The following is a 26,399-nucleotide window of genomic DNA, read 5'->3' on the forward strand; positions in this document are numbered from 1 at the left end:
CAAGCAAAGCAGGTGAGTTTAAATTTTATACAGTGGGGTGTGGGCTGGGGCAGCAGGTTCCTGTGTGGCAGCAGGAGGACAAAAACACGGCAGCTCCAGGTAACGTGGGCCTGAGTGGGAAGAACATCCAGTGGGCCAAGAGCTGCTGGGGAAATCCTGAGGAGGGGACATCTTGGGGACCAGTTGGGAACTGAGGAACAAAGGAGCTGAGAGTTTTCTCAGTGGACATCCCAGTCAACGGCAGGTGGGGGGCAGAGGGATCTCATTTGTTGGGGGCAATGAGCTCACTTCTGGGCTCAGGGAAGACAATGTGTTTGCCATCCCAGCTGAGTGAAGCTGCCTTCTGTTTTTAGAAGTCTTTGAAAGACATTCCACAACTTCTCTCCAGAACTCACTTTGGCCTTGAACATGCCTTCAGTGAGCCAGGAGATTCTTTCTACCATCCCCCAAGAGAAGTACATTCCTCACTTGAGAAGCATATTTCCCTCCCCTTAAACATTCCTGAGCCAAGAAGACGAGTAAGGAGGTGTGGTCACCATGTTCTGTTGTGAATCCTTTACACACTTGAGGCCCGTTCCCAGTACATTTTCTGCTGCTGTCCACCAAAAATGCTTCTTGTTTATTTAAAGTTTTTTCATGGATCCTGTTAATTGTCTTGTGGTTCTTGCTTAGTTTCCTTCTTGGGTGCTTCTTTGGTTGTGGGGTTTCAAACTGGGTAATCAGAGAGGCAGGGAAGTGTAGCAAGATGTATGCAGTCAGGCAGACCTAAGTTTGAATAGCAGCTCCCCTGTTAACTAGTTACATGTTTTTGAGCAAGTTGCACAATCTCCTGAGCCTCAATTTTCTAATCTGTAAAATGGATCAATAATCTTTATCTCATACTTAGAGAGTTATGCCAATTAAAAATAATGTACATGAATTTCTCACAAGCATTCAATAAATGATGGCTCCCATTGTTAGTCTGAGTTGGGGTGACGCTGATTACATTGGGAATACCACCTTTCTAAGCCCTTTGATAAATGCCCTGATGGTCATGTGTGCTTAAAAAACTGTACAGCTGCAAGTTCAGATGGCATCTGTTGCTGCCTCTGATGGTCACATAAAACACAAACTGGTCTTTTTCAGATATAGCAAAACTATGTACAGAACTGAGAACCCTGCTAAGAGAACTGAATCTTTTTGTTTGCTCTCCACAAAAGGAGAACTACATAACATCAAATAGTTATTTTGCTTGCAAAGGGACTTGAGTAATGATGTCTTTAAAACTCTCATATCAACTAACCAAAATCATTGGGATTTTTTAAATTGAAAAAGACTAATAAAACTCCCACTGAAGATAAACTCACTCTAATCAGCCCCTTTATATAATTTTCCTTTAATAAGTTGTAAGTGCTACTGTGTTAATCATATTTTAAGTCAATGTATACAGTGTAATCTCAAGTAAATAAAATTGCACAGTGAAAGTGCTGAACAGAAATATGTTATCATGCTAAGAGTGTTTATTTCTTAGGGGAGCATATGATTTACTTTTCTACAACAAGCCTTAATGGTATAAAGAAAAGCTATTTAACAAACAGTAAAACAACCTTATACAAACATATTATCACCAATATTTAAAAATATGTATATCAAGTAAGCTGCTGAAGTGCACCAAAATGGCAATACTGTGTTTCTGAGTGATGGGACTATGAGTTATTGGGTTTTTCTTACTCTAACTTTTTTGAACTTTACATGTGATTTAAAATGATATTACAATATACTGTTTAAATCATACTATAGGATATATTACTAAATTATATAATAATAAATGTATTGGTACTTTATTGAAAAGATATTTTATCAAGATAAATGAAGAAAAAATGCCATATATTGCTACACTGATGACTCATAATGTGTGACCTACAGATATATTTGTCCCTCTTAGAAAATCACCAAATCCCAGAGTTTTAAGGGCTCTTTTGTCATCTAACATAACAATGATTTGATGTAGGATTGGCCTTTTTAATAATATTAACAATAATAGTTTGCACTAATGTGCCAGTTCTCTGTAATACTCACTTCAGAGGCATTGTTTCTTTGGATCTTTTAAAAATTCTGTGAGGTCAGGTACTTGTGGTAGGCAGACTAATGTCCTAAGGATGTCCCAGTTCTAATCCCTGGAACCCGTGAATATGAATATGTTAGGTTACATGACAAGGGGCAATTAAGGTTGCAAATGGAATTTCAATGGGCAGTCAGCTGAATTTGAGATGGAGAGATTATGATGGATTATTTGAGTGAGTCCAGTGTAACACCAGGGTCCTTTTTGGTAGAGGAGGGGGACAGAGAGAGAATGTAAGAGGGATACAATGTGAGAAAGTCTTGAGTGGCCATTGCTGGCTTTGAAGATGGGAGGGAGCCGCAATCCAAGGAATGTGGGCAGCCTCTAGATGCGGGAAAAGGCAAGGGATGGATTCTCTCTCCTCTGGAGCCTCCAGAAAGAAATGCAGCCCTTGATGACACCTTGATTCTAGTCCAATGGGATCTATGTCAGACTTCTGGCCTATAAAACTAATGCAATAAATGTGTACTTAAGTCACTAAGTTTGTGGTAATTTGTTACAGCAGCCTTAGGACACTAAAATAGTATTATATTCCAGTTTTACCGGTGAGCAGACTGAAGGGTTAAAAGAATAATTTGGTCAAGGCCACGCATGCATGGTTAGGGACAACTCCAGCATTTGAATCCAAGTTGTCTGATGACAGAACCTGAATCCATAGGCATCTGGCCCCACTGGTGCCCCCAAACAATTGCCCAGCATCTGCCTTAGCACAAAGTGTGGAACCCCTCCCCAGTAGCTCCCTGCACTTGAAGACGGTGCTAATTCATAAACTGACCTTATATTATTGGGGGCTCAAATTGGTCTACCCAGTCACTTTTTCCACTTGACTAATCATACAAAAATAACCTAATTCTTCCTTCCTGTGAAACACTTTAAAGATATCTGAGTCCAACAATCACTTCTCCCCAAGTCTTCTCTTCTTTGGGTGAAACAATCCCAAATTCAGCCCTTCCTTGTAACACATGGTCTCAAGTTCCAGGACTTGACTGACCTCTCCCTTCTGGAAAGCATCCAGACTGCCAACACCCATTGGAGGACCTAGCCAGTTCCTACCTTACTTTGAATTTGTGTATTTTGGTTTTCCTCCATGAGGTTATCATGCTGACCTTAACCCTTCCAAACTGGATTCTATACTATATCTTGAGTTCTTTGATGGAAATATTTCTAGAGCTCAATCAATAAATAAATACTGCTAACTTTTGAATTATCTGGCCTAAAAGACTTGAAAACATAGTTTGTTTTCAAGTTTCTTCTGATATTATCACAAACTGATTCCACTCTTTGTTGACGCAAATCACACCTTTCTTGTTCTAGCCTGCAGGGGCTGGAAGGAAAGGCCTGTTAAGCTGCAGTAAGGAGCTGTTTCCGTGAACGTGCAGCTTTGTAGGGAGACTTGTCACATCACGGGTGGCCCGTGCGTTCGTTCTGACATGGATGGGGGAGCCAGGCAGAAAATGAAGGAAATGTTAAGAATTGATGTGATTTTGTCATATTTAAAACATTTTGAATCTTTAGGGCAGAGAGAACTGTACATATTAAATATTAATAACTGCCTCCTAAAATCTTTGACCATCCACAGTTTTAAATGGTCCATATTGCTGTTCCCTCATTTCTGCAAAAAATCAAGGGCTGACTGTAAACAAATAAGATAGCCAAAAAGCAAAACAAAACAAAAACAAACAAACAGAAACAAAACCCTGGTCTTCTGCAGTTGCATAATGATGAGTGTCTGGTGAAAAAACATGAACCCATATTTCATTCATTTTGCTCTCTATTTCTCTCAAGGAGGCGTGGGAAGGATGGGGGATAAAACATTTTTGTGGGCTGGTATATAAACACTCAACTGAGTTGCTCTGTCAGAACTGACTGAGGAGTCAAAGGTATATCAACATAGCATAAGGTTTGCATTTCCTTTATAAATACCTACAGGTGTAAGAATAGAAATACAAAAAGCCACAATTTCATCTGGGGCTTTTCTGAATCCAAAATACTTAAAAATAGTTTGCAACATTGAGGGAAACAGGTGCAGACAGTTTGGAACTCTAGGTGCCTAGGGCCAGTCTCTCGTGGGTGCCAAGTACAAGATGAGGAGAAGGAAAGCCCAGTTCAGGCCACAGAGTGCAGACTACAATGGTGAGGATTTTGACCCTGCTGCACCTGCTGCTGTTGTGCCTTTTTGCTTGGGGAAGTCAAACACCTGGGCTGTAACATCGGGCCACCTCACAGGGCTCCTGGAAAGAATAACTTAGAATGGTTTCTTTTTTTGGTTAAAAAAAAATCTTATGTAATAGGCGATACATTTTATGCTGTAACTGCAGAACATACTGTAGGTATTCAAGAGAGGAGGCCCTTTTTTGCTAGAATTGTATGATTTACAGAACATCTCTGCGTTCATCTAAAGTGGGAGAAGATAATGAGAAAAGGGCAGTCAAAGGGCAGGTGTCTGACTGCCCAGGATCACTCACCTACCCACCAATTGGGCACTCCATGGCCCCCGCTGGTAGGCCCTAAGTACCCATGGTGCACACGGCACCTGCAATGCACTGCGCCACCCCTTACTTACTCCCACCCTGTTCCTTCTGTTACCGTGTGGCCTGGGGTCTGTGGCCCCCCTGCCTCTGTCTAGCTTACAGTTGGCATTTGGACTTAAAATCTCTAGTGTTCAGACCCCAAAATTCTGCCTGTTGGACACCCATGGAGTCTGTGGAGGGAAAGTTCTCTACAGCTTCAGTTCTAGAGAATCTAACCCTGGCAGGCTAATTGGTGCCACTCCTAGAGAGGGATTTGGGGATTCAATGTAACACAGTTGGTCTCCTCCAGCTTTTAGTTGTCCTCCAGACCTTCAGTTCAAGGGCCACGCAATGAGGCAATGGCCCTATGATAACTGAATCCCACGCCATCAGAAGACCTTTCATTGTTGATGCTTCATTGGTATCTAAGGCAATGCTTTCCTCATGCTTGCCATTCAACAATATTCAATGACAGATGTTTACTGAGAACCTACTAAGTGTCATGAACTTACACATTATCTCATTCAATACTTATAGCAACTTTGTAAGATTTTCAGAGGAGGAAGCAAAGGATTAAAGAGATTAAGTAACTTGCCCAAGGTCACACTACTAGTAAGTGGCAGAGCCAAGTTTTGATGCCAACTTAGACCATACCCTGCTGCCTCATTCTATAAATATCTCTTCAGTGCTTAGTTATTTTCAAGACATGTTTCCCACCTCTTAAGAAATCAGGCTGCATTACCCCTCCTCATTCTCCGTGGCCCTGGCTCCAGGAAAGCTAACACTCTAGAGCCTGTTAATTACTCAAGGGCTTTTAGGAAAGGTGGTCAGCTTCTGTTTGGAATGAGTACTGTTTCAGTCCCTTTGAAGGGACCAACCGGAGATATCTTGCTTCAGCCCAAACTGCTGAGGGACATATTCAAGTGGATGGCACTCAACAGGTTTGGAATAACACATTCCTCAAGTGCTCTGAGTTTCTGACCAACAACAAAAAAATTCTATAGTTAGACTTCTCGTTTTGGACACTCTCTAACAGTGATAGTGGAATTAGGTAGCTTCTGTGTATATATTACATACAAGCAAAACTCTTCATGGAGAGTTCATGGAGAAACTTCATGGGAGGCTGGTTCTTGGGTATCTGGAAGACTCGTAGCATCCTTGGCTCATCCGTGAATACTCAGAACTGCCTGTGTGAGGCACTCCCCTCTCCTCAGTGAAACCCTGTTTCTACCATTCTTTTACCTGCATTGCAAACTCCCCACTCTGAGCCCTGGCAAGTGTGTCTTTTTTTTAAATCTTTTTAATTAAGATTGCAATTATTTTTTTATTTTAAAGATTTTATTTATTTACTTTTAAAGAGGGAAGGGAAAGAGATAGAGAGAGAGAGAAACATCAATGTGCGGTTGCTGGGGGTTATGGCCTGCAACCCAGGCATGTACCCTGGCTGGGAATCGAACCTGGGACACTTTGGTTCCCAGCCCGCGCTCAATCCACTGAGCTATGCCAGCCAGGGCAAAGTGTGTCTTTTTATTAGCTTTTCTCTTCTTGCCAGGGCCAGGTCATGGGTGTGAGATCTGTGTGGTCTCACTGGCCCCACACTTACAAGGGCCTTGGGCTTGGTTTGATGCTCTGTCATCACCAACTTGAAATTCTTAGAAATTTTTGAACAAGGGGCCCTACATTTTGCACTGAGCCATGAAATCATGTGGTTGGTCCTGCTCTTTGCCAGGGAGGAGTCATTCCACACAAGTTAAGAGTGGTGGTCCCTGTTTACAACTCAGCAGGTACTTCCCCATGGTGGTTGGGGGGGTAAGAGGTACACCCTCTTTAGCTTCAATTTCTTCATCTCTGAAATGGAGACAGTAGCACTTACTCTTGCTTGTTACTGTGAGCCCTGAATGAGATCATGCATAATACATTCCTATCAGAATGTGCAATATATAATAGGTATTTGCTAGGTAAAATCCATGGAAGACAGAAGGTATAGTAAATAGTTTAAATGCTGGAGTTAGGAGCTGGGTTAGAATCATATCAGACTCATTGTGGTAATCATTCAACAATATATACAAATACTGAACCACTATGTTGTACATCAGAAACTAACATGATGTTATATGTCAATTATATCTTAGCTAAAAAAAGAATCACATCAGCCCTACTGCTTAAAAAGTTGCATGCCCTCGGTTAGGTGACTTGGCTTCTCCCAGCCTTAGTTCCTTTACCTATAAAATGGAAATGCTAACATTCACCTTTTAGAGTTGTTTTGGGATTTCAATGGCTAATGTATTTTAAAAACTGAGTTTATCACCTGCTATCTATTAGGAGCTCAAAAGGTAACAGTTCTTAGATTGGTTCCCTTATAACTCTATTTCTGCACTTATATGATACAACTTCCTGTATACTATATTACCTACTAAATGTAACCTCCTTGTATATGAAAATAATTTTGTGGAAAATTATTGAGGATTATTTTTCTTTCTTTGCTAGACTATGAATTCCTCAAAGACAGGGACCATGTCTTATTTCCTCTTGTACCCTAGAACACTTTCTAATGTGCTAAATCTCAGTTGTATTAAATCTTTCTTCTGCTGTTTATGCCAACAATAAGATGATAATTTTCATAACATTCCTAAATTAGCAATTAATATTTAGCTTGTCAATGATTGGGAAGTAGAATGTATTAAAAATACATTCTCTGCCATCAAAGGCCTTTTTTTCTCCTTGACTTTCACACTCAGCTCATTTTCTTGCATCCCTGCGTCTAGTTCTTGCTCCATTTACAAAGCAATTCCATCAGGGAACATAACTTAGTTTTGTGCAACCAACTACCTTCTCTAGCAACAACCCGTGTAGAGAGGCCACTGGGGGAAAGACTTTGCTGAAACCTCAATAGTTTGATGCCTGTTTGAATTCAAACATGCCACAGGACTGTGACTTTTAACGTTTTGAGGTTTATGGATCCCTCCAAGAACCTTTGGATAGTTACGGACATTCTCTCTAGAAAAGGAGATTCATCTTGCATACAATGTCAATGTGTCCTCAGAGCTCCCACAGCTCTCGTGCCTCAGGTTAATTCTAATTCTTGTTAGAACAGCCTTGAAAACTCGATGAACTGTGTGAAAGGCTGAAGTTTCCTGATAAATTCAGCCTCCACTAGTCACATTTCCATATTCAAAACACAGCAAAAACAGTTACCACTTCCTAGATTTAACCTCAGGGTTATCCCTGAGGGCCCAGCCCCTCAGCATTAATCGTAAGGGCTTCCAGCCAACCAGTGCCTACTTTTTGGAAAACCTAAATTCAGCAGAGTAAAAGGAAGCCTTGTTTGATAATATCGTTTACATTTCCAAATCCCTGGTATCAAGCTTTCTTCCTATCCCTTGTGGCCCTTCCTAAGTTTAGCTGCTGGTGTAATGGGGTAACCATGGCAACAACCACCTGCCTATTTAAAACTGTATCCAAAGCTAAATAAGGAAGCTTTGAGAAAATGGCTGCTCGCCTGCCTCTCAGTGGACAAATGGGGCACTCCTGGGTATTTTCAACATGAGCAAGCAGGGGGTACTCAAAGAAGCAGCATGAACTCAAAGTTCTTAATATAAAGTGTTCTGGGACCTTGTAAAATAGGGCCTACCTCTACACCACAATTTCTTCACTTACTAGCAAGCATGTGGATTTATATACAAATCCCCATGCCTGTCGTTCTAGGGGACCACATTACCTTGACCTCAACCAGGTGAAGGTGAGGCACGAACCTAACTGCAAAGAGTGGTCTTGTTAATGGGAACTGGGAAGTAGGAAGGAAAAACAGTCATCCAGAGCACGGTGAATTTGGTCATACTTTGCACTGAAATGCATAATTACAACATTTTTTTCTAGCAGAGGTGTTTTTCTAATTGTACTCAACCATGTGGATGATTGCTCTATTTATGTCATATGTTGACCTATGAATTTTTGGAATACAGAGCAATTTCTCCCTCCCTCTGTTCCCTTGCTTTCTACCAGCTACAGAGGTTTTGCCTCTTTCTGAGCCAAGAGCACACACAACTGATCACACTGCACAGCTTGCTCTTTCCCGAACACACTGTGTGCTTGCATTTCTTGGTGTCTTTGTGTACATTTGGTCCTTCTCCTTGGGTTGCCCCTCTCTTTTTGTCAACTCAGAAAATATGTGGCTTTCTGTGTATTGGTTTGGGCATCTTTGTCATTGGAAAGCTCTCCACACCAAGTTCCATGCCATTGGTCACCTGGATTCCCATCACTTAACGCAAATCCCAGGCATTTCCGCCTTCCAGTCTGTCTCCACCATTGGACTGAGAGCTGCTGACCGCCCCCCGCCCCTCACGTCTATTCAAAACATCTCTAGAACAGCACCTAGTACAGGTAAGTGGTATGTGTTCAAAAGACACATTCATTTTGAATGAATAAATAGAACCCTCATGGATTTCACAAGCACACGGGATCTTAAGCACATGTGCATGAGCGTGTATACGGATACCTGTATGAAAAGAGGACCACAAAAGTCTGCAGCGGGTGGGGTGTTTTTTAAAACTGGTTTTGTAAATAAACATGAGAGTGAAAAAGGTTGTGAGAAGATAATCGATTGACTTGTACGTTTGTGACTACAGTAGGAGTGTTCTGTGAGTGTGCGTGACCTGTGTGTGTGGGTGCGAGAGCAACAGAATGCACACCCTGACACCAGTTCAGCGACCATCGGATCCTGCGGATCACTTTTCCTGAGGCCGAAAGAGCTTCATTGTGTTCGGTTTCTGATCTCTAATAATCTAAAAACTTTCTTCTTCCTGGCTAACCTCTCAGGCTGTGGGGTCAGGGGAAAAGAGCAGGAATGGAAATGACGGAGTTTTTCGGGGGCTGAACTTCTAGTGAATGCTTCAGGCTCTCGGCTCTCCGCATTAACAAGATCCTGCCGTCTAAACTCAGGCCCGTCAAGCTCAGTGTGAATCCTTCCCCATCTGACCGAGGGTAGAGTGGGACCCAGGGGTCATCTTGAAATGATACAACAAAGAGGAAAAGGAAAGGATGAAAATTAACTAACGTGATGAAAAAGGGAAGAGAAAAAGGTAACTTAATCCCAGGGATAGCTAACTACTCACTTCCTGCAAATTCCCTCCAGCCAGCAGGGAGGGTTTGGTTTTATTTGCAAACGATCTGTTGTTTTTCTCTCTCCTCTCCTGTTTGGACCTAACACCCCTCACCCGAGGCAGACGGCAGAGGCTGCGACCTGGCGGGCTGGGGTCCCGCTGCCTCTGCTGCCCTCTGCTGTCGGGAGAGGAGGAGGCGACGCCCTCCGTGTCCTCCGGCCCCCCTCCCCCGCTGCCGCCCCCTCCCCTTCGCGACCGAGAGAAGCTGAGGCCCTGCTATCCTGCCTGCCCTCTCCGCAGGAATCGCAGGGGCTGGGGGTGGGGGAACGGCGCATTTGGCGCATTTTGGGAAAGCGGCGGGCCCCAGGAAGGGTTCCACTTAGCCAAGAACTGACACAACTCCCCTTGGCTGGCGCATTGCTCCATTCCTCCCACCCCCTGCTCCCTCCCTCTGCACAACGCTCTCTGGGAGGGGACGGGAGGCTAGGCGGCGGCAGTTTTCTGACATTGTTTTCGTCTTGGAAATGGAAGCCCTCCTTCCGGCAACGTGGCAGGAAAGCGAAGTCCCTGGGCAGCCGGGCCAAGAACACTCCGGTGCTATAGCAGGTGGAGGCCTCGGACTGGACCGCGGCGCTTCGCTGGGCGCCGGCAGCGCATACCGGCTGCCCCCCAAAGGCCCTCTTACCTGCTGTTGAATTTCTCAGGGTGTTTCTCTCTCATCACGTGGAACCGGTGTGCAATAGAAGCATCCTGGAAGGAGAAGAGACAGAAAGCAGATCCCTGGTTAGTTAGTGGTCATGACCGTGCAATGTGGAAGGAAGGGAAGCAAAGGTTCTCACTGGAACCCCCCAACCTCTGAGAGCCCTCCTCACAAGGGAGAACAGGTCCAGGGTTAGGGGCTAGTGGCATCCACGCTTGTAGACTCCTTGCGGTATTCGTCCTCTACCCGGCCAGAGTCCAGGGGGAGGGAAGGGGACGGCGGCGGCCCTTTGTTTGAGGAGAGAGGGTATCTGGATTTGGGAGCAGTGAGAACGCAGAAGCCCTTGTATGTCTGTGGGGGGAGGAGGGTTACTGAGGGCGAGCCTTTGGAAATGCCTTGTCATATTCACTTCTAGAAAAATGCTTTTTATTTTGGAGTATTTTAAAACAAGGAGTTGCAAAAAGAGTACAGTGAGTTCCTGCATCTCTTTCACCCAGCTCCCCCAGTGATAACTCCTTACATAACTACAACACATTGTCAAAACCAGAAAACTGACGTTTTCAAAGCATGTGCTATATTAACTCTTAATCACCCATAATAGTAGGAATAATTGGTAGCGTTGGATAACATGCCTAGTAGAGAATAGAAAGTCTGTTTAAACTTCTGGCTTCTTCTTGATTGCTCCTGGAAACAGCTTGCTCCAAGGTCCAGGAGAGGCTCATTGGCACATTCTATGGGCACTCTGCTGTCCTCCCATTAGCACACCCCTTTGCTGCTTTCCTGGCCACCATCTCCTCAGAACTCACAGTGCGGATGGCTCCTGGCGCCAGGCTTCTGGGTTCTCCATCCTGGGACCAGACCCTCTTTGCCCTGAGTCCGGTGTGTAGCCCACACTCTGTGTTGGGGCCATCTCGAGTTCTCATCATTGTTACCAGCATACTGTCTCCACAATGTCTATTTCTAGTACCAACCCTGCACTTCAAACCTAAAAATGAACTCATCTTTCCTCCTCAGACTTGGTCTTCTATGCTAGTTAATGGTCTGATTTTCCAGCAGAAGAATGTGTAATGCCCCCTTATTCCTCAAGCCCCATGGTCCCATGCCAGCGCTTTAGGTGCAGGTGATGAACTTTAGAAACACACAGGCCAGTTGGGCTGGAGTGGGTGAGTGACAAACATGAGAAAGCTGATTCAGATTTGTTCAGGGGTGGGGGGGAAAACCCAGAAACCCATTTACCGGAATATGCGGATAAAAGAGAACTGAAATTCCATACAGTGAATTCTCAGCTAGTGCATGTTAATTCTGTTTCTTAATGTGGAAACTCTACAAAATATTTTTTCTTGGAATTTTTTTTTGACATAAGGAGGTATAGTGCAGTGAAGAAACATTTTTTGAGCATATGCTGTGTGTGATGAGCAAAATACAAGCTAATGGTGGGGACAGAAAGTCCAGAGGCAAGTTAGGGGGCAAAGAGGAGCTTCTGTAGTATGTACACTTGGCAGAGGAGGAAAGCCAGCCAGCAGCCAGCCCCCTACTGAAGAGTAGACAGGGCAAGTCAAGGATATGGGCCTATTTTGTGGTTGGCAAGTACTCTTTGCTGAAATCATGTCTTAGAAATTTCAAATTTAAACTCTAGTTATTGATTTAGATTTTAGTTTAAGACACATGAAGCGTTGAAGGGCTTGGTTAGGTAGGCACCCCTGTGGACGCAGGACGCGAGAGGCACACACCCCGGGGGCCTCTGTCCTCTGTCCCCAGAGCTGCCTGGGCGGCGCTCCTGGCAGCTGTGCTCCGTGCTGCCAGGCTGCACCCACCTCCTTCTCCCTGAGCAAGTTTCAGTGAACACCCTGAACAAAATTCATGTGACATCTGTCAAATGCTTCTCTAGAATTCAAGAAAACATTCCATCTGCTTGTGTTCCTTTGAAGAACCAATTTTCTTCTGTCAGAAAAAAAAAGAAAGAAAAGTAAAGAGAAGAAAAAAAGCAATCACACGTTGCCTGGCATGATTTGTACTTCATGACTCTCCCGCCCCCAGTGCTGCTTCGACTCCTGGCTGTTTTATTCTCTGGGATGTGTGCACAGGCCCCCTCCCCCTGCGTAGTTCCTTTATCCTTGGCTTTTCCTACCTAGGTTTTGCAAAACTGCTTTTCACAAAGAGCAGCCTTTATAACATTATTAGTTAAGCACATGGGTCCTAATTTGACAATGTAATTCCTCGGTAAATGCGCAAAGTGGTGGAGGATAGTTGAGCAGTTCCTCTGCTGTTCACTCTTGAAAAGGCAATGTTGGTCCAGATTTGACCATGTTTCCCTCCCTGGGGGTTAAAAAGAGAGTTGAGGTTCACTTTTATCCTCCGTTGGGCTTCTCTCTGTCAGGCACTGAGCGGGCTGTCCTTACATTTAGTAATGATCTCATTTATATTTTGGAAACCAGTGCTACAACGGGTCAAAGCCTTTTTTGGTAATCATTACAGCAAAATGGGACTTTTGTTCTGAAAAGAGTGGGGTGTCGATGGGAACTGCAAGCCTTGTGGACCTGATGATGGCATTTTTGAAGACATCATTTTCTCGGGTCCCCTCTGTGAAGTGTTGGGTGAAGAGATGACAACAGTGAGGACACACGGCTACTCCTCTGCAAACTAAAAGTCCAGTTGCACAGTGGGACAAAATATTTCAGTACCCCTTCCAAACCTAGGCAGAAAGAATATTTTAAATTCTTTCCTTCATATCACACTTTTGAAATTTAGTGTGTATTTTACACTTAGAGAGTCTCTCAGTTTAGACTAGACCCATTTCAAGGATACAACAGTCGCATGTGGCTAATGGCTACTATATTGGAAAATGCATTTCTAAGTCCCTTTGGCAATTTATGAAGATAAAAAGACAGAGAGAAGACAGTAAAACAGATTATTTGAAATTTGGATTGTTCTGAAAAATTATGGCAGATTGGGGAATTGAAAAGAGTATAGATAGACCTTTTGGTGAAGACCCCCTTCAGTGAGTCCCATTGTTTTGGTACCTTCATGGCTCTCACAGGTGACGGAGAAAAACCTGAGGCTGAGGGAGTCCAGAGGTGAAGTTCCCTAATGGGCAGGAGGTCTATCACTGTGGAAACTGGGCTGGTGAAGTCTGATAAGTATAGTCTGTAAGGTGGAGAATGGTGCGTGGGGCAGTGTGGTGGCTGTGGCCTCTCCTTGGCCCCTGGGGTCCCCGAGCATCAAAAATAGATTTCATTGAATCAAGGGATTAGCTGTTCACTTGTCCTGTCAAGGCTCAGTGAAAGCAGAGCCTTTGAGGCATTCAGAGTTACACATACCCGAGGAATTATTTTGCAGTCCCCAACTTCCTGTCACTGATACCTGGCCATTCTGACATTTCTGCAAATCCAAAAATAAAGAGCAGAGATGAGGAGGCCAGAGAAGTCAGAGGAAGTAGTGTCCTGAATGGCTGTGTTTAAAATCTCTTGCCAATGGATGGAGTCAGAGGGACTGAGAAGGCCAACTATTTCAACTCTTCACTGAGGGGAGCTGGCATGTATGCGTGTAATGGGAATGTGGTGACAATGAGGCCACAGTCACTCCTTGGTTAGGCCAGAGTCCGCGCTGTTTATCTCTCTATCTATTGAATGGGTTCTGCTGGTAACAAGGGAACCAGTGAACTATCAAGGCAAATTCTTTACCAACTACGGGCACCACAGGGTGGTCATTGTCATCACCTCTGTAAGGCAAGGTAGCAGACATTTGATATTAATAGATATTCCAGGGCCTTCAAAAGCTGCAAAGACTTCGCAAGGCTCTCTTTGCCAAAGAAGTCCGACTCTAATCATTGTAAGGAAGTAAAACCGTGGGTTGGTTTACATACCTACTTCTCCTCTTACAAAGTTTGGGAAATCAAATAGGGAGCAAGAGCTTCTGCAAATGTCAGCCCCAGATTTTGTTAGGGTTGTCTGTTGGCTACTTGTTTTCTCAAGAATTTCCCTTTCCAACTTTTAAAGAGCGAGCACACAAACCCTGCAAACATTGAGAGAAGTCTAAGGGCACACCAAGGAGATAAAAAACGTCCTAGTTCTTCACCTCTTTGCAATAAAAATATTAAATATGTACGAGCTAAAGGTCTGTGGGGGGAAATTATAAGGAAAGATACTGTTAAGTTCTTGATAATTTGAAAGATGATTAGATTGCATTATTATAAGTCAGCCTAGGGAAAATAAATATCTTGACCACTGAGTGGGATGGAGGATCTGTTTGTATGCATTTCCCGGGGGGATGATTAGTTGGTCTTCTTCCCTCCCTTCCCAGTTATTTGCAAGAATGAATTAAAACCATGATCAGCGTTGGCTCTTGGGATTAAGCTTGGTTATCTAGTAGAGGGGAGGTTGTCTATTTTCTTTTACTGTGTTCATTTATTTGGTAAGCTAATACTAAGTGCTATTTTGTTTTTCTGTGTAGAGACAGACAGGGGGTGTCAGGAATCATGTTGTTTGTGGCAGCCAGAGTGTAGGTGTGTTCAGAGAGAGGATTTGGGGCTGAAGCCCCCGAAGGCAGCTGTGACTGTCACCTGCCCCCAGAGGTTCATGGCAGGCCACCCTGTCCTGCTGCTCTGCTTTCACTTTCAGCTGGTTGCTCATAGGTGCTGGTTTTCCCCACCTCTCTCTTTCTTCTCCTTGCTCTATCTCAGTTCTGGTTTCTGCTTCTGTGAAGAACCACTTCCTTTGACAATTCTCTGCTCTCGTAGGCTGTCTTCACTTGCTGAAGACTTTGTAGGAACCATCTACGTGAGAATTATCTCAGGGGCTTGTTAAAAATACAAATGCCCAGACCTCACCCAGACCTACTGAATCAGAGTACAAATTAGGATGGAATTCAATCAGGGGATGGAATTTGCATTCTGACAAGAGGCACAGGTAAGCTATCACACACTAAATTTTGAGTCATCCCCAGCCTCCTCCCCCCCCCACCCCCGGCCAAATGCTGCCGTGTCTGCCGTCGTGAAGGTGGAGGGGGTGTGCAGAAGCTGCGGGGCTCGTGGCCCACAGCTCAGTGGGCTCCGGATCTCGACAGCAGGGGCTCCCGGCTCCACCACTCACCAGCGCAGACATGTCTCTGTACCTTTCTAAGCTAAAGTTCCTTCTTACAAAATGTGAAAAGGCAATGACAATACCTACCAACAGAAAAACTATGCCTGGTATGCAGTAGGTACCCAATAAATATTAGCAAGTTATATCCTAGTCATTACAGGCAAAAGACTCAAATTTTTGTGAAAATGTCACGATGGAAAGCCCAAGCTCCAGAAGCCCTGTGAGTATGTCAGACACCTGTGATTTGTAGGAGGGGAAGACTGCATGTTCCCATCGGCGGAAGTGGAGCTCAGCAGGTGATCCAAAACAACAACAACAACAACAACAACAACAACAACAACAACAAGATGGGCATTTGAGCCAAGAAGAAGAGGGAGGAGTCTGCCTAGGTCACTGTCAAGGGGAGCTGGAAGAAACCTAGGGAAAGATGCCCCCACCAGCTGAGACAAAGGGAGCTGGGGAGATAAACAAGATCAGGGCACAGAGACCCCTGAATTCATGCCTGGTCCAACACCGCCATCCTCTCAGAACCCGATTGTGGGCCCAGCAATGCCTTTCTCTTCTGTTTTAGTGACAGAAAAAGAGCACTGTATTAGGAGTCAGAAAATGAAGGCAAATCCCTTAATCTGTTTCCTCACCTATGAAGTGGAAATAATACTATCCTTCAGTGTAGTCATTAGAATCAAGAAAATATCGGTAAATACGGCAAAATTTAAATCTTACAAATGTAAGGTATTACCATGATTAATCCTTTCTTTTTCCATGGTTCTTCTAGTCTTATTAAAAAACAAAACCTTTCCCTTAAACCTGCTCTTGCCTCAATATATCATCATTTCTTCTCCTTTCATGCTCTCTTTTTTTTTTAATAACCAAAATTGTCAAAAGAGGCACAGGTGAGGATGGGTGAGGAGGCAGGCATCACACAGTCTGGGTCCAGAGGGACTCAAGTGTGTATGACACTGGACAGCATCATTCCCCAGACAGGGACACAGAGCAAAGAGTGGCTGCAGAATGAGGCGCAGCATGAGTGTGCCAGCTCTGCCCCTTCCTCGTCCCGCGTCCTGAGGCCTCACCTGTAAAATGGAGATGGTGGGGACACGATACCTGCTGGATTGCTGTGAGGACTAGAATATGTAAAGGAGAGCACACAGTAGGAGCTCAATACATGATACCATCTTTGTTGTACCTCCATCCAAACCCCAGCTCTACTTATGGCAGTGATGGATCCCTTTTCTCCCCCATCCTGCCCCAACAGTTTGGGAAGCAGTGTCTACTCCGTCTTCTTTGGATCAAGAGCTGAGTTCATTGAAACAAAATAACTGAGCACTGGGGGCTAGGGGAAGAAGAGAAACGTGGGACGGTGTGTGTGTGTGTGTGTGTGTGTGTGTGTGTGTGTGTGTGTGGCAGAGGGAGGAAGAGACAGGCACAATTAAACCAATCCCTTCAATCTAATGCAGAATGAGCACATGGATGGGGTGAGTACAGAGGGCTGTGGGAGCACCAAGACGGAGCACAGAGCTCAGCCAGAGCAGTCAGCCGGGGGAGATGCCCCTGGAGTGTGGGGAATGGGGCTGAGAAGAGGAGACAAAACGGGAGAGAAGGAATTCTGAGAGCCGAAGCAGCCAAACCAGCTTGGGACCACGTAGTCCTCTTTGGAGAACAGAGTTCCAACTCTGGAAGCTCATGTGAGAGTCTCCTGCTGACCTTGCCCCTTGGTTATTTCTTGGTGTAGCTTTCCTTTAACTGCTTCGAATTATCCAAAGGGTAAATCTGTCTTTTGAAAATGACCTGTCTTTTCTTGTGTTAGTTAAAATTACAGGGGAAGGAATTTCTGCTGTCATCAAGGGTGGGGGCTGGGTGCGATAAAGATGTCCAGAGGCAAGGATGCTTGGACACAAGTCAAGGCTGGAGGTAAAGAGTAGGGACCCAGAAGGGAACAATGGTGGACGAGAACCTTTCCTGCCCATCTGGGCATTTCACTTCTATGCAGAAAGGCAATCCCTGGCCAACTCACCACGCCAATGGAGAAGTAGTTGTTCATGATGTCATACGGGACCTGGTCCCCATTCTCCACCTCTTCTCTGGGGATGACTTCCAGGTGCCAGCGGTCCAGCATCACCAGGGGGCTCTGCTCGATCTCCTTCAGGATTTTCGTCAGGCTTCCCCCTTCGTAACCTGCAGAGCATAACATTGCATTTGCCCCAAAGCAGACAGCTAAGTTGTTGCTGATGTACAGGCCACTCTCAGGGTAGGGAATCCCGTGGGCATCTGTGACCTGGAGTCCCCGCAGTGTGTCTGTGGGCCCTGAGTTCCCTGAGCCACAGAAAAGAAGAGGACAATACAGAGTAATTAGAAAGAAGCTGGGGAGATTTGAAAACTGGGGTCGATGGGGCGGGGTGGGTGCAGGCGGTACAGCTGAAGCAAGCCCCAGAGAATTGGTGGGCTGGGTGGCTGCGAAGCTGCACGTTGAAGAACAAAGGATCTATTTCCATACCATGTCATGTTGCAGAGGAACAGGGTGGTAGGCAGAAGTGTAAGATGACCCCCATGATTCCTGCCCCCTGCTCCCCTCCCCCACCCTCTGGCCAGTGTATACACCATTCAACCCCCTCAGGACCTGTGAATATAAGATGGGAGAGTCACTGTCCCAATTAGGTATGCTATATGAAACAGCTGACTTTTTAGCAAAGGGAGATTGATTGTCCTGCGTGGAGCTGACCTAATCAGGGGAGTCCTCAGAATGGACTGGGCTTTTCCTTAAGAAATAGATTGGAAGCTCGAGAGGGATTTGACATGAGGGAGATTCTCTGTTGCCAGCTTTGAAGATGGAAGGACCATTTGGCAAGTAATGAGGGAGGCCTCTAGCATCTGAGAGTGGTCCCAGCGGACAATCAGCAAGGAGACAGATCCCCGGTCCTACAACCATGAAGAACTGAATTCAGCTAACAACCTGAATGAGCTTAGAGGCAAATTCTTCCCTCAGAGACTTCAGTGAGGAGCAGAGTCTGTCTAATGCCCTGATTTCAGCCTGTGAGGGCCTAGGCAGAGAACCCCGTCACCCTGCTCCAGCACTTCCGTGGAGCACTTTAAGCCTCTACATTATGATAATTTGTTATGTAGCAATAAAAAACTAACACAGAATGTGAATCATAAGTGATAAGAGGTTAGTGGGAGACAGACAGGCTTTTCTTTCAAATAACACTTCTATTGTTTTTAATCCTTGCTGTAAGGCATTTTTTCATTGCCTTTTTTTAGAGAGAGAGGAGGAAAGAGAGAGAAGCATCGATTGGTTGCCTCCGGTGCATGCCCAGACCAGGGATCACATGTGCAGCCTAGGTATGTGCCCTGACCAGGAATTGAACCCCCAAACTTTCAGTTATGGGAGGACAATCCAACCACTAGAGCCACACTTCTGTGCTCCTGCTTACATTTGGGGCAAACTTGAAGAGTATTTTCAAGTGGCCAGGGCTTTGATCAGCTCTTTGGGGCATGCCCCACAAGATAGCACTGGTAGCACCTATATGGCGGAGGGCCTTGAGACTGTGAGGGAGCACAGGCTGGGTTTCCCGCATGAAATCTGTGCCGAGCTAAGCTGCCTAGATGCTCAGGGCCTGGGGCCACACTCTGCCTGTCCCTCTGAACAGAAGGCTCTTTTCTAGTCTCAGTGAGTGTCTGACGACCCTGAAAGCTCTTCCAGTGCCTACAAACTTCTTCCTATGGCTGTTCTCATTTACTGTGGCCCAAGCATATACCAGTCTCTGACCACTCACTGACCGCTGCTGGACCTGGTCTTGAATCGCTCTCTGAATTGATCAGCCACCTTAAGCCCCACTCTCGTTCTGCCTGCCAGACTGATCTGTGTGCCACTTGTGCTGATTTGAACTTCTCCACTCTCTGGAGTGTGTCCAGCTCCACGGGGGCTGTTGCAGTTTGCAAAGGTCTCATCTTAGCTCCTGCCCATTGCCCTGTAAGGTTACTACTCTAAGTTCCCCCTTAGGGAATTTTCAAAATGAGGACCCATGGCTATGGGGGGCTAAGATGATCTGGATGCGCCTAACAGTCGGTGATGTGGCTTTTCAGTCTGCGTTCTGAGTCTTAATTTAGAAGATCGGTAATTTGGGAAGGGGGGAGTTTATGCAGAAAACACCTAAGTGACCCCCTGCTGGGATGGGCACTGGGGGGCAGATAAAGAGGGCTCTGCCTTAAAGTGGATTTGTTCTACTGGGGAAAGCGGGCAGTAAGCAGACAGTTCCAAGAGGACAGTAACAACATAAGGGGTAAGCATAGGCCTCGGCATGGAGTGCAGGGCAGGAAATGCTCATGAAGTCAATCTGGCCCCAGAGTGGAGTATGATTCTGTGGAATGTGATCCCTAAAAAGGAAACTCAGCCTAACTTTGTGGAGCATCCCTGTCAACTGGAAAGCTTATCCCCACGGAGTGCCACTCACAGGCAGACTCACCTCCTCCCCAGCGGAGACATCTGGCCAGGTCATTTCCTGTTCCGAGAGGCAGGACAGCCACTGGTGGATGCTTTGCAAAGTTGGCCTTATCTGTAACCCATGTAGAGGAAGAGAGAACCATATGCCATGGGTTACAGAATGTTCGAGTTATCTAGTTACCCCTGGCCTGAGTCTGAACCCCTCCGTGGCGTTCCTTGTTTGAATACCTCCCATGACGGGGAGCACATCCCTTCCTAAAGTCTTTTCTTCCACCTGCAGTGTGTTGACCCCTACAATGGGTTTCCCCCCATATTTAGCAAAACCTGTCTCCCTGTAACTTATACCTCTTCATCCTAATTTCATCCTAATGTGTCCCTTTGGGATGATAGCACACCTCAAAAACTTGAGTTTGCAGAGTTTTATCCTTCATGATAACCAGCAATTATTACATTTATCCCTCAGACCAACACTGCTGGGTATTATCATTTTCCTCATAAATGAAGAAACAGGAACAGAGAAGGCAAGTAATGCCAGAGCCAGGATCCAAACGCAGAGCTCCACAGCTCCAGGGCCATGCCCGTCCTTTCTTCAAGGGCTCGGCAGGTGCACAGACAGAGACACAGGTGGGGTTTGAGACGCCAGGGAACAGTGGGGCATTTGAAAAACTGAAAATGTTACACCTAAAGTCACTCATGTTCGGAAGTTTAAACATAACATTGCATCTGACAGAAAACCTCCAGGTGTCCATTTGGTACCCAGGAAGCAGTTTGCCACTTCCACCCCCTCCACACCCCCCAGACTTGCAAATACACAGATTCCTAACCTTATTTCCCATGCTGGTGTGAAGCAGCCTCAGACTGCATTAGAGAGCGCACAGCAGACCATGGGTGTTTTAATCTGGCTAAAGATCTACAGCAGTAGTTTGGCTGACTGGGAAAGTCGGAGGCGCAGGCACCCAGGGCTCCAGGGGGCGCTATTTACATAAACCTCAGTTCACCTTGTGCTGGAGGACTGAGTGACAGGATGGGGGAGCGGTGGTGGGGGGCCGGGGCAATGCAGGAATCAGCAACCTACATGAGGTTCGTACTAGGGCTGCCCCAGCAAAACAGGAGTTCATAGGTCCCCCAGGTTGTCTGACTTATGCCAGAAGTGTCTGAGCTCAGTCGAGACCTTGGGCTGAGATTACTGATGGGACAGTTGAGATGGAGGATGGAGCAATGCAATAGACCCTCTCATCCTTCCCAGCGCCTACAGTTTGTGTTTATGTCTCCTTGCCTTTGCACATCCTGTTCCCTTTGCCAGGAAGTCCCTTGCTTCCTTAGGTCTGCTCTTTCTCCCGGAACCTCCTTCTCAGCAGGTCAACCATCCTCACAGTGTGGAGGCTACAAAGCTGGATGCCATCCTAGGTTTCCTTCTCCCTCACCCGACATCCATGTACTCATCGGTTTCTGTGTGCTTTCCCCTCAGCTATGGCTGCCAGTGCCTCCTCTTAGCCTCTAGTTCCACCCCCTCATGTGTTCTCCAAACTCCCACCAGGGTGGGCAATCCTTGAACCACACGCCCGATCACATCAGTCCACTGCTTTCACACTGTCGGGCTCCCCCCTCACCACTTCGCATGGCGCGCCAGGCCCTTCCAGGCTCTGCCTTCCTCTCTAGCCTCATCCTTTACACATCCTCCCTCCCAGCCAGCATGTCAACCACATCTTAGTGTTTTCAGTGCCTTAAATCATAGGCTCTGCATTGCTCAGCTCAGATGCTGCCTCTGGGAGGGCCCTGCCCCGATTGCCCTCATCAGCACCAGGTGCCTCTCCAGGATGTTTCTTTTGCACCGGGGAGGATCTCATCACACTGCCTTGTAACTGACTACTCATTTGTTCCCTGAATGTACTGTGACCGCCCTGGGGAACCGTATCTCATTCACCGCAGTATCTCCACACATACTTGCTGAAGGTCTATTACATGCCGGATGCTGTGTTAGTTGCAGAGGCCTTAACAGCAAGTGAAAAGGCCATGACTTAGGCTCTCATGGTACATGTAGCTAAAGGGGACAGACAGATAGGAATGAGGTCTTCCCATAAATGAGGCATCATTTCAAATTCATACTGGAAAGGAAAGGAATGTGGTCCTACAATAACGGGACGGAGGCTGCAGATATGTCAGGAAAGGCTTTCCCCAGGAAGCCACACATTGGCTGAGATCTGAAGAAGAAGCTGACCGAGCACAGACTAGGGGAGCATCCCAGAAAGGAGGAACAGCTTGTGCAAAAGTCCTGTGGTGGAAGGAATGGTTCATTCAAGGGTCTGAAAGAGGGACTGTGTGGCTTGAGTCTAGAGGGGGAGGAACGGAGGTATAAGGCCGGAAGGTGGGCAGCTGCTAGACCACCCAGGGCCCTGTTGATCATTTGAAGAGTTTTTGTCTTTGCCTTAAGAATAATGAGAAGCCACAGATGTGCTCCACACACACCATGAACCCACTGACATGCAGGAAAGATCACCCTGGCTATAGAGAGGGAATGCAGATCAAGGATCAGGGAAGGGACCAAAATGGGGTCATAGAGAGCACTGCGTAATTGCTACAGTGTTTCTTTAATGATGCGTGAATGAACACTGTGCAGTTAGGCCTCTTACCACTGCTTTTCCTCTTTGAGCCACCTGACCGTGAAAGCAGGTCATCTCACATGTCCTTCTTTCTGTTTTGAGCAGCCTCTATCAACTGTGTCCTCTGCAGGTGAACCTTCTAAAACTTTTCACCAAAGCCTACTCTCTGCTTCATGATGGAGAGGGAACCATGCAAGCAGCTGTCAGTGCTGCAGCCATCCGCCCTCTGCTGATCCGCTTTTCCTTCCTCAGTTCCCAGGGGATGCCTCCCACAAGCAGCTCAAGCCCAGGTGACAGGAGAGTGTGGGTGGCTGCTTGGCAGGGCTGTGTCCATGGAAACCAAAGTGTGTAGGGGACACGAAGGTGGCTGGTGTGCAGGTGCGGGTCCCACCCCCTCCGGGTGGTCTTCTTATGACCACCCCCCCACCAGAGGCTCAGCCTCCCCGCCCTGTTCAGGGTCTATCATGGCCCATCCCTGACTCTTCTCTTGCCCTCATCTCCCACATCCAGTCTGTCAGCAAATCCTCTTGGTTCTACCTTCAAAAGATACCCAAAATCTGACTACCTCTCACTACCTCCTCTGTTTCCGTTGTGTTCAAACCAGGGTCATCTCTCACTTGGATGACTTCAGGAGCCTCCAAACTTGTCTCCCTGCTTTGCCCTTCCTCTAACTCTGTTGTTTCCCTCCTTTGCTCAAAAACCATCCAGCACCTTGGGACTTCCCCAGTACGAAAGCCATATTCTGTATAATGTCCTACGCTTGCTGGTGACCTGGCTATATACTATTTCTGCTGCGTGCCCTGCCACTCTACCTTCACCTGCTCGGCTCCAATGCACTCTGCAGCCTGGCCTGCTCCTACCCCACGTCCTTTGTAGTTGCTGTTCCTTCTGCCTGAACTGCTCTTTTGTCAGGTATTTTCTCGGCTGACCTCCCTCCAGGTCCCGGTGCAAAGACCATCTGCTTTGCTAGGTCTTCCTTGACCACTAGGATTCAGATTGCACCCCTGGCCCCACAGCTGCATTCCCTTTGCCCCTTCCCTGTTATATTTTTATCACCTTCTGACACATTCTATGTTTCACTTATGTCTTTGTTTATTGCCTGTGTCTCCCCTGTAGAGGGAAAGCTTCATGAAGACAGGATTTTTGTCCATTTGCTTATTGCTGCATCTCCATTGCCTTGAGGAGAGCTTGGTGCAGGAAGTGCACAGGCAAGTTTTGTGGAATGAATGACAGGAAGACAGAAGCAGCCCAGGGCTTGTTACTCTGGGCTCAGTCTCCGACTTTGATGATGGCTCTCCCCAGCTCTTCCCTTTCTCATCCTTATGTTCCACGTCCCAGTGTTTACCTGAGTTCTCCAGGGTTAGATATTGAATATACTCTTATCCCAGGATTTCAGTCAGTTTCTATTATTTACTGGGGGTCATGTACCCAAGGAGCTGGACGCTCCTGATTCCCAGCTTGGGCTCTCCCCACTGCCCTTTTGAGCGAGGAGTATTGGGCACAGCCCAGTGTGGCCTTTCTTTGCTTGCACTGATCTGTGCTTTCTAGATGTGCCTTCTGGGCGTGGGCTCCTGGTGCTCACATCAAAGCAATGTGCTCTGGGAGATGTGCATCTGTGCATCTGTGTTTAGTGCTCTGGCCTTTGTCCACCACCCTGGATCTACCTGGGGTCTCAGCTCTGGCCCTCCCCCGACCACCCAATCCCTCCTGTCCTGCCACTGACGAAACCGCAGCCACCACAGATGCTTTTTCAGCAAAGCTGGAAACAAACTGTTACATCTGTAACTGTGGGAGTCTTTCCACAGTCCTGTTTCTTTGTTTTTCCACCCCAGGTAGGTATTTAGTCAAGCACTGCTCCAAGAGTAGAAACAAAGTTGACCAAGACATGGCTACATTTCTTTTTCTTTCATATTGCCGTCCTGGGACTTGAACTGTACTTAATGCTAGGAAACTGCAAAGGCCCCCCAGCCCATTCTTACCAATGCAATCCAAAATCCAGCCGACGGTCCCATCTCCTCCGCAGGCCAGGACGCGGAAGTCTGGAGTGTCACGGAAAAAGTTCAGTCTGGGAAGTAAAAGAAAGGCCCAAATGGTCTTGTTGACTAGATTGTGGCTGACCTTTGACACTGCTTGAGTGAGAGTCCTCCCCCACCTCCTTTCCTGGGAGTATGTTATGACCTTGATTCCTTTTGGGGTTGAAAGGGTCACTTAATGTTCTGAAATCAGAATTTACTAAGCAATGCCATTGAATCTGAATCTCAGGGGTCATCCTTGTATAAGGAGAATCTGACTCAACATTCAACACAGAACTTTTTTTTTCCTAGAAATTCTGTATGATTTGCGCAGAGGAATCCATAGTTTGCTTATTTTGGCAACGTTACAACTAACCCACAACATTTTGACTCTCCTCTGGCTGTCCTGCCCGCTCTGTCTTCACAACCTCCCATTTAAACCTGACGCACTGAAATAGCTGGGTCTGTATCCCGCTCTCCTGTGGGCCCAGACCTCAGAGGAGTGAGTACCACCGCCCCCGGGGGGCCTTAACCCTCACAGGACACTGTGGATAGAATCCAGAACCGTGAACTTGGAGGAGATACTATTGCATTCTTTCCTTCCCTAAGCTCTAACTGACATTTAGTGTTTCCTTCAACTGTGAAATGTAGGCGACAAATGCAGACATATTAACAACACCTGTGACTTTGTGAGGCGTTGAAATCACAGGTATCTTAATGTTTTACTGCAGGTATGAAAGCTATTTCATGCTATTATTTATGCTCATCACTACTTTTAATTTACAGCAGTTATTAGACTTGCCTGGGGAATTTGCTACATATAATATGTTAGGAAATCACATATATTTCCATACTGCAAATTTCTTTTCTTAACATTCTGATAACTGTTTTTGAATATAATTAGTTTCCCTGGTAATCCTATGTATTTCATTTTATGTTTTCAGAAATACTGGTCTGAGAAGGGGTCCTCAGGCGTCATCAGACTGCCTACCAGCTTCCTGGCGCGGAAAGGATGAGAACCTCTGCTTCAGCACAAACATGGCTCATGGACACCCTGGGGTGGGATTTGGGAAATGGAAGCTCCATATCTCCTCTTTGCCCACCCCGGAGGTCTGAGAAGACCCCTGGGGCTTTGTGAGTCACTGATGCACATGCAGGCAGATTCACATTCCTTCTCTTCCCCTTCATTCCCTGCTGTCCTATAGGAAGTGAATCCTGAATGGAGGCTCCTATCACCTAGACAGCCTGTCTGAGTACAGGCTGACCTCAGAGGTACTCAGCATCGCAGCCCTAGACGTTGTCACCAGGCTTGTCATCCCGGGCAAAAACAATTTAGAAACGATGAGGTTAAGCGACAGCGTTGCATTAAATCCTTAAAATGCCCCCAAAGAGAATAGGCTGGGAAAGGCATCTGTGGGCTGCTGCTCAGCTGCAAGTCATAAGGGAGCAGTAGCTGGCAGTCACGGTGGCTGCGGTTGCACCCGCGGCGGTGTGGTGGGCTCTGCTTTCAAATTAGCGTTAAATCATGGCAGAGGTGCTGACTCTGCACTCGGGTTTCTTTCTTCTTTTAACTGGGCCTTGCACTGCCACTTCCATACATGATAGCTTTGTGTCAAAAAACTGAAGACAGAGGCAGATTCCCTGTTTGGAGTCCTTACTCCAGCCCTTCTGCGAGGCTTGCAGAACCCAGTGTGGAAGAGTAGGTTAGGGGGTTGGGCAAAGTGGCTATGTGCTGAAAAGCCCAGCCCACGTGCATAGATCTGAGGACCTGGCCGCTACACAGCCTCTGGCCGGCACATGGTTCTAATGCAGCATCTCTTTCTGGTCAGAACAGTCTTTGGGTGCCTTCCAAGTCTGATGT

General features: G+C 46.4%; 1 protein-coding gene across 7 annotated transcripts in view; it reads right to left on the reverse strand.

The window, feature by feature from the left end:
* Window positions 1–26,399, reverse strand: part of DGKG (diacylglycerol kinase gamma) — a 191,480-nt gene that overhangs the window by 81,751 nt on the left and 83,330 nt on the right. For all 7 annotated transcript variants that reach the window (XR_006787179.1, XR_006787181.1, XR_006787180.1 and 4 more), the window contains 4 exons: window positions 24,506–24,591; window positions 19,949–20,038; window positions 17,503–17,663; window positions 10,396–10,460 (listed from right to left, as the gene is read on the reverse strand). Coding sequence is in view for 1 of the 7 variants with exons in the window: in XM_045851421.1 (XP_045707377.1) it covers window positions 10,396–10,460; window positions 17,503–17,663; window positions 19,949–20,038; window positions 24,506–24,591 (402 nt within the window). In the remaining 6 variants the exon portion in view is untranslated. The remainder of the gene's footprint in view (window positions 1–10,395; window positions 10,461–17,502; window positions 17,664–19,948; window positions 20,039–24,505; window positions 24,592–26,399) is intronic.

The sequence above is a fragment of the Phyllostomus hastatus genome, unplaced genomic scaffold (genome assembly GCF_019186645.2).
Source record: "Phyllostomus hastatus isolate PE091 unplaced genomic scaffold, TTU_PhHast_1.1 phas_contig_86, whole genome shotgun sequence".
In the NCBI taxonomy this organism is placed as follows: domain Eukaryota; kingdom Metazoa; phylum Chordata; class Mammalia; order Chiroptera; family Phyllostomidae; genus Phyllostomus; species Phyllostomus hastatus.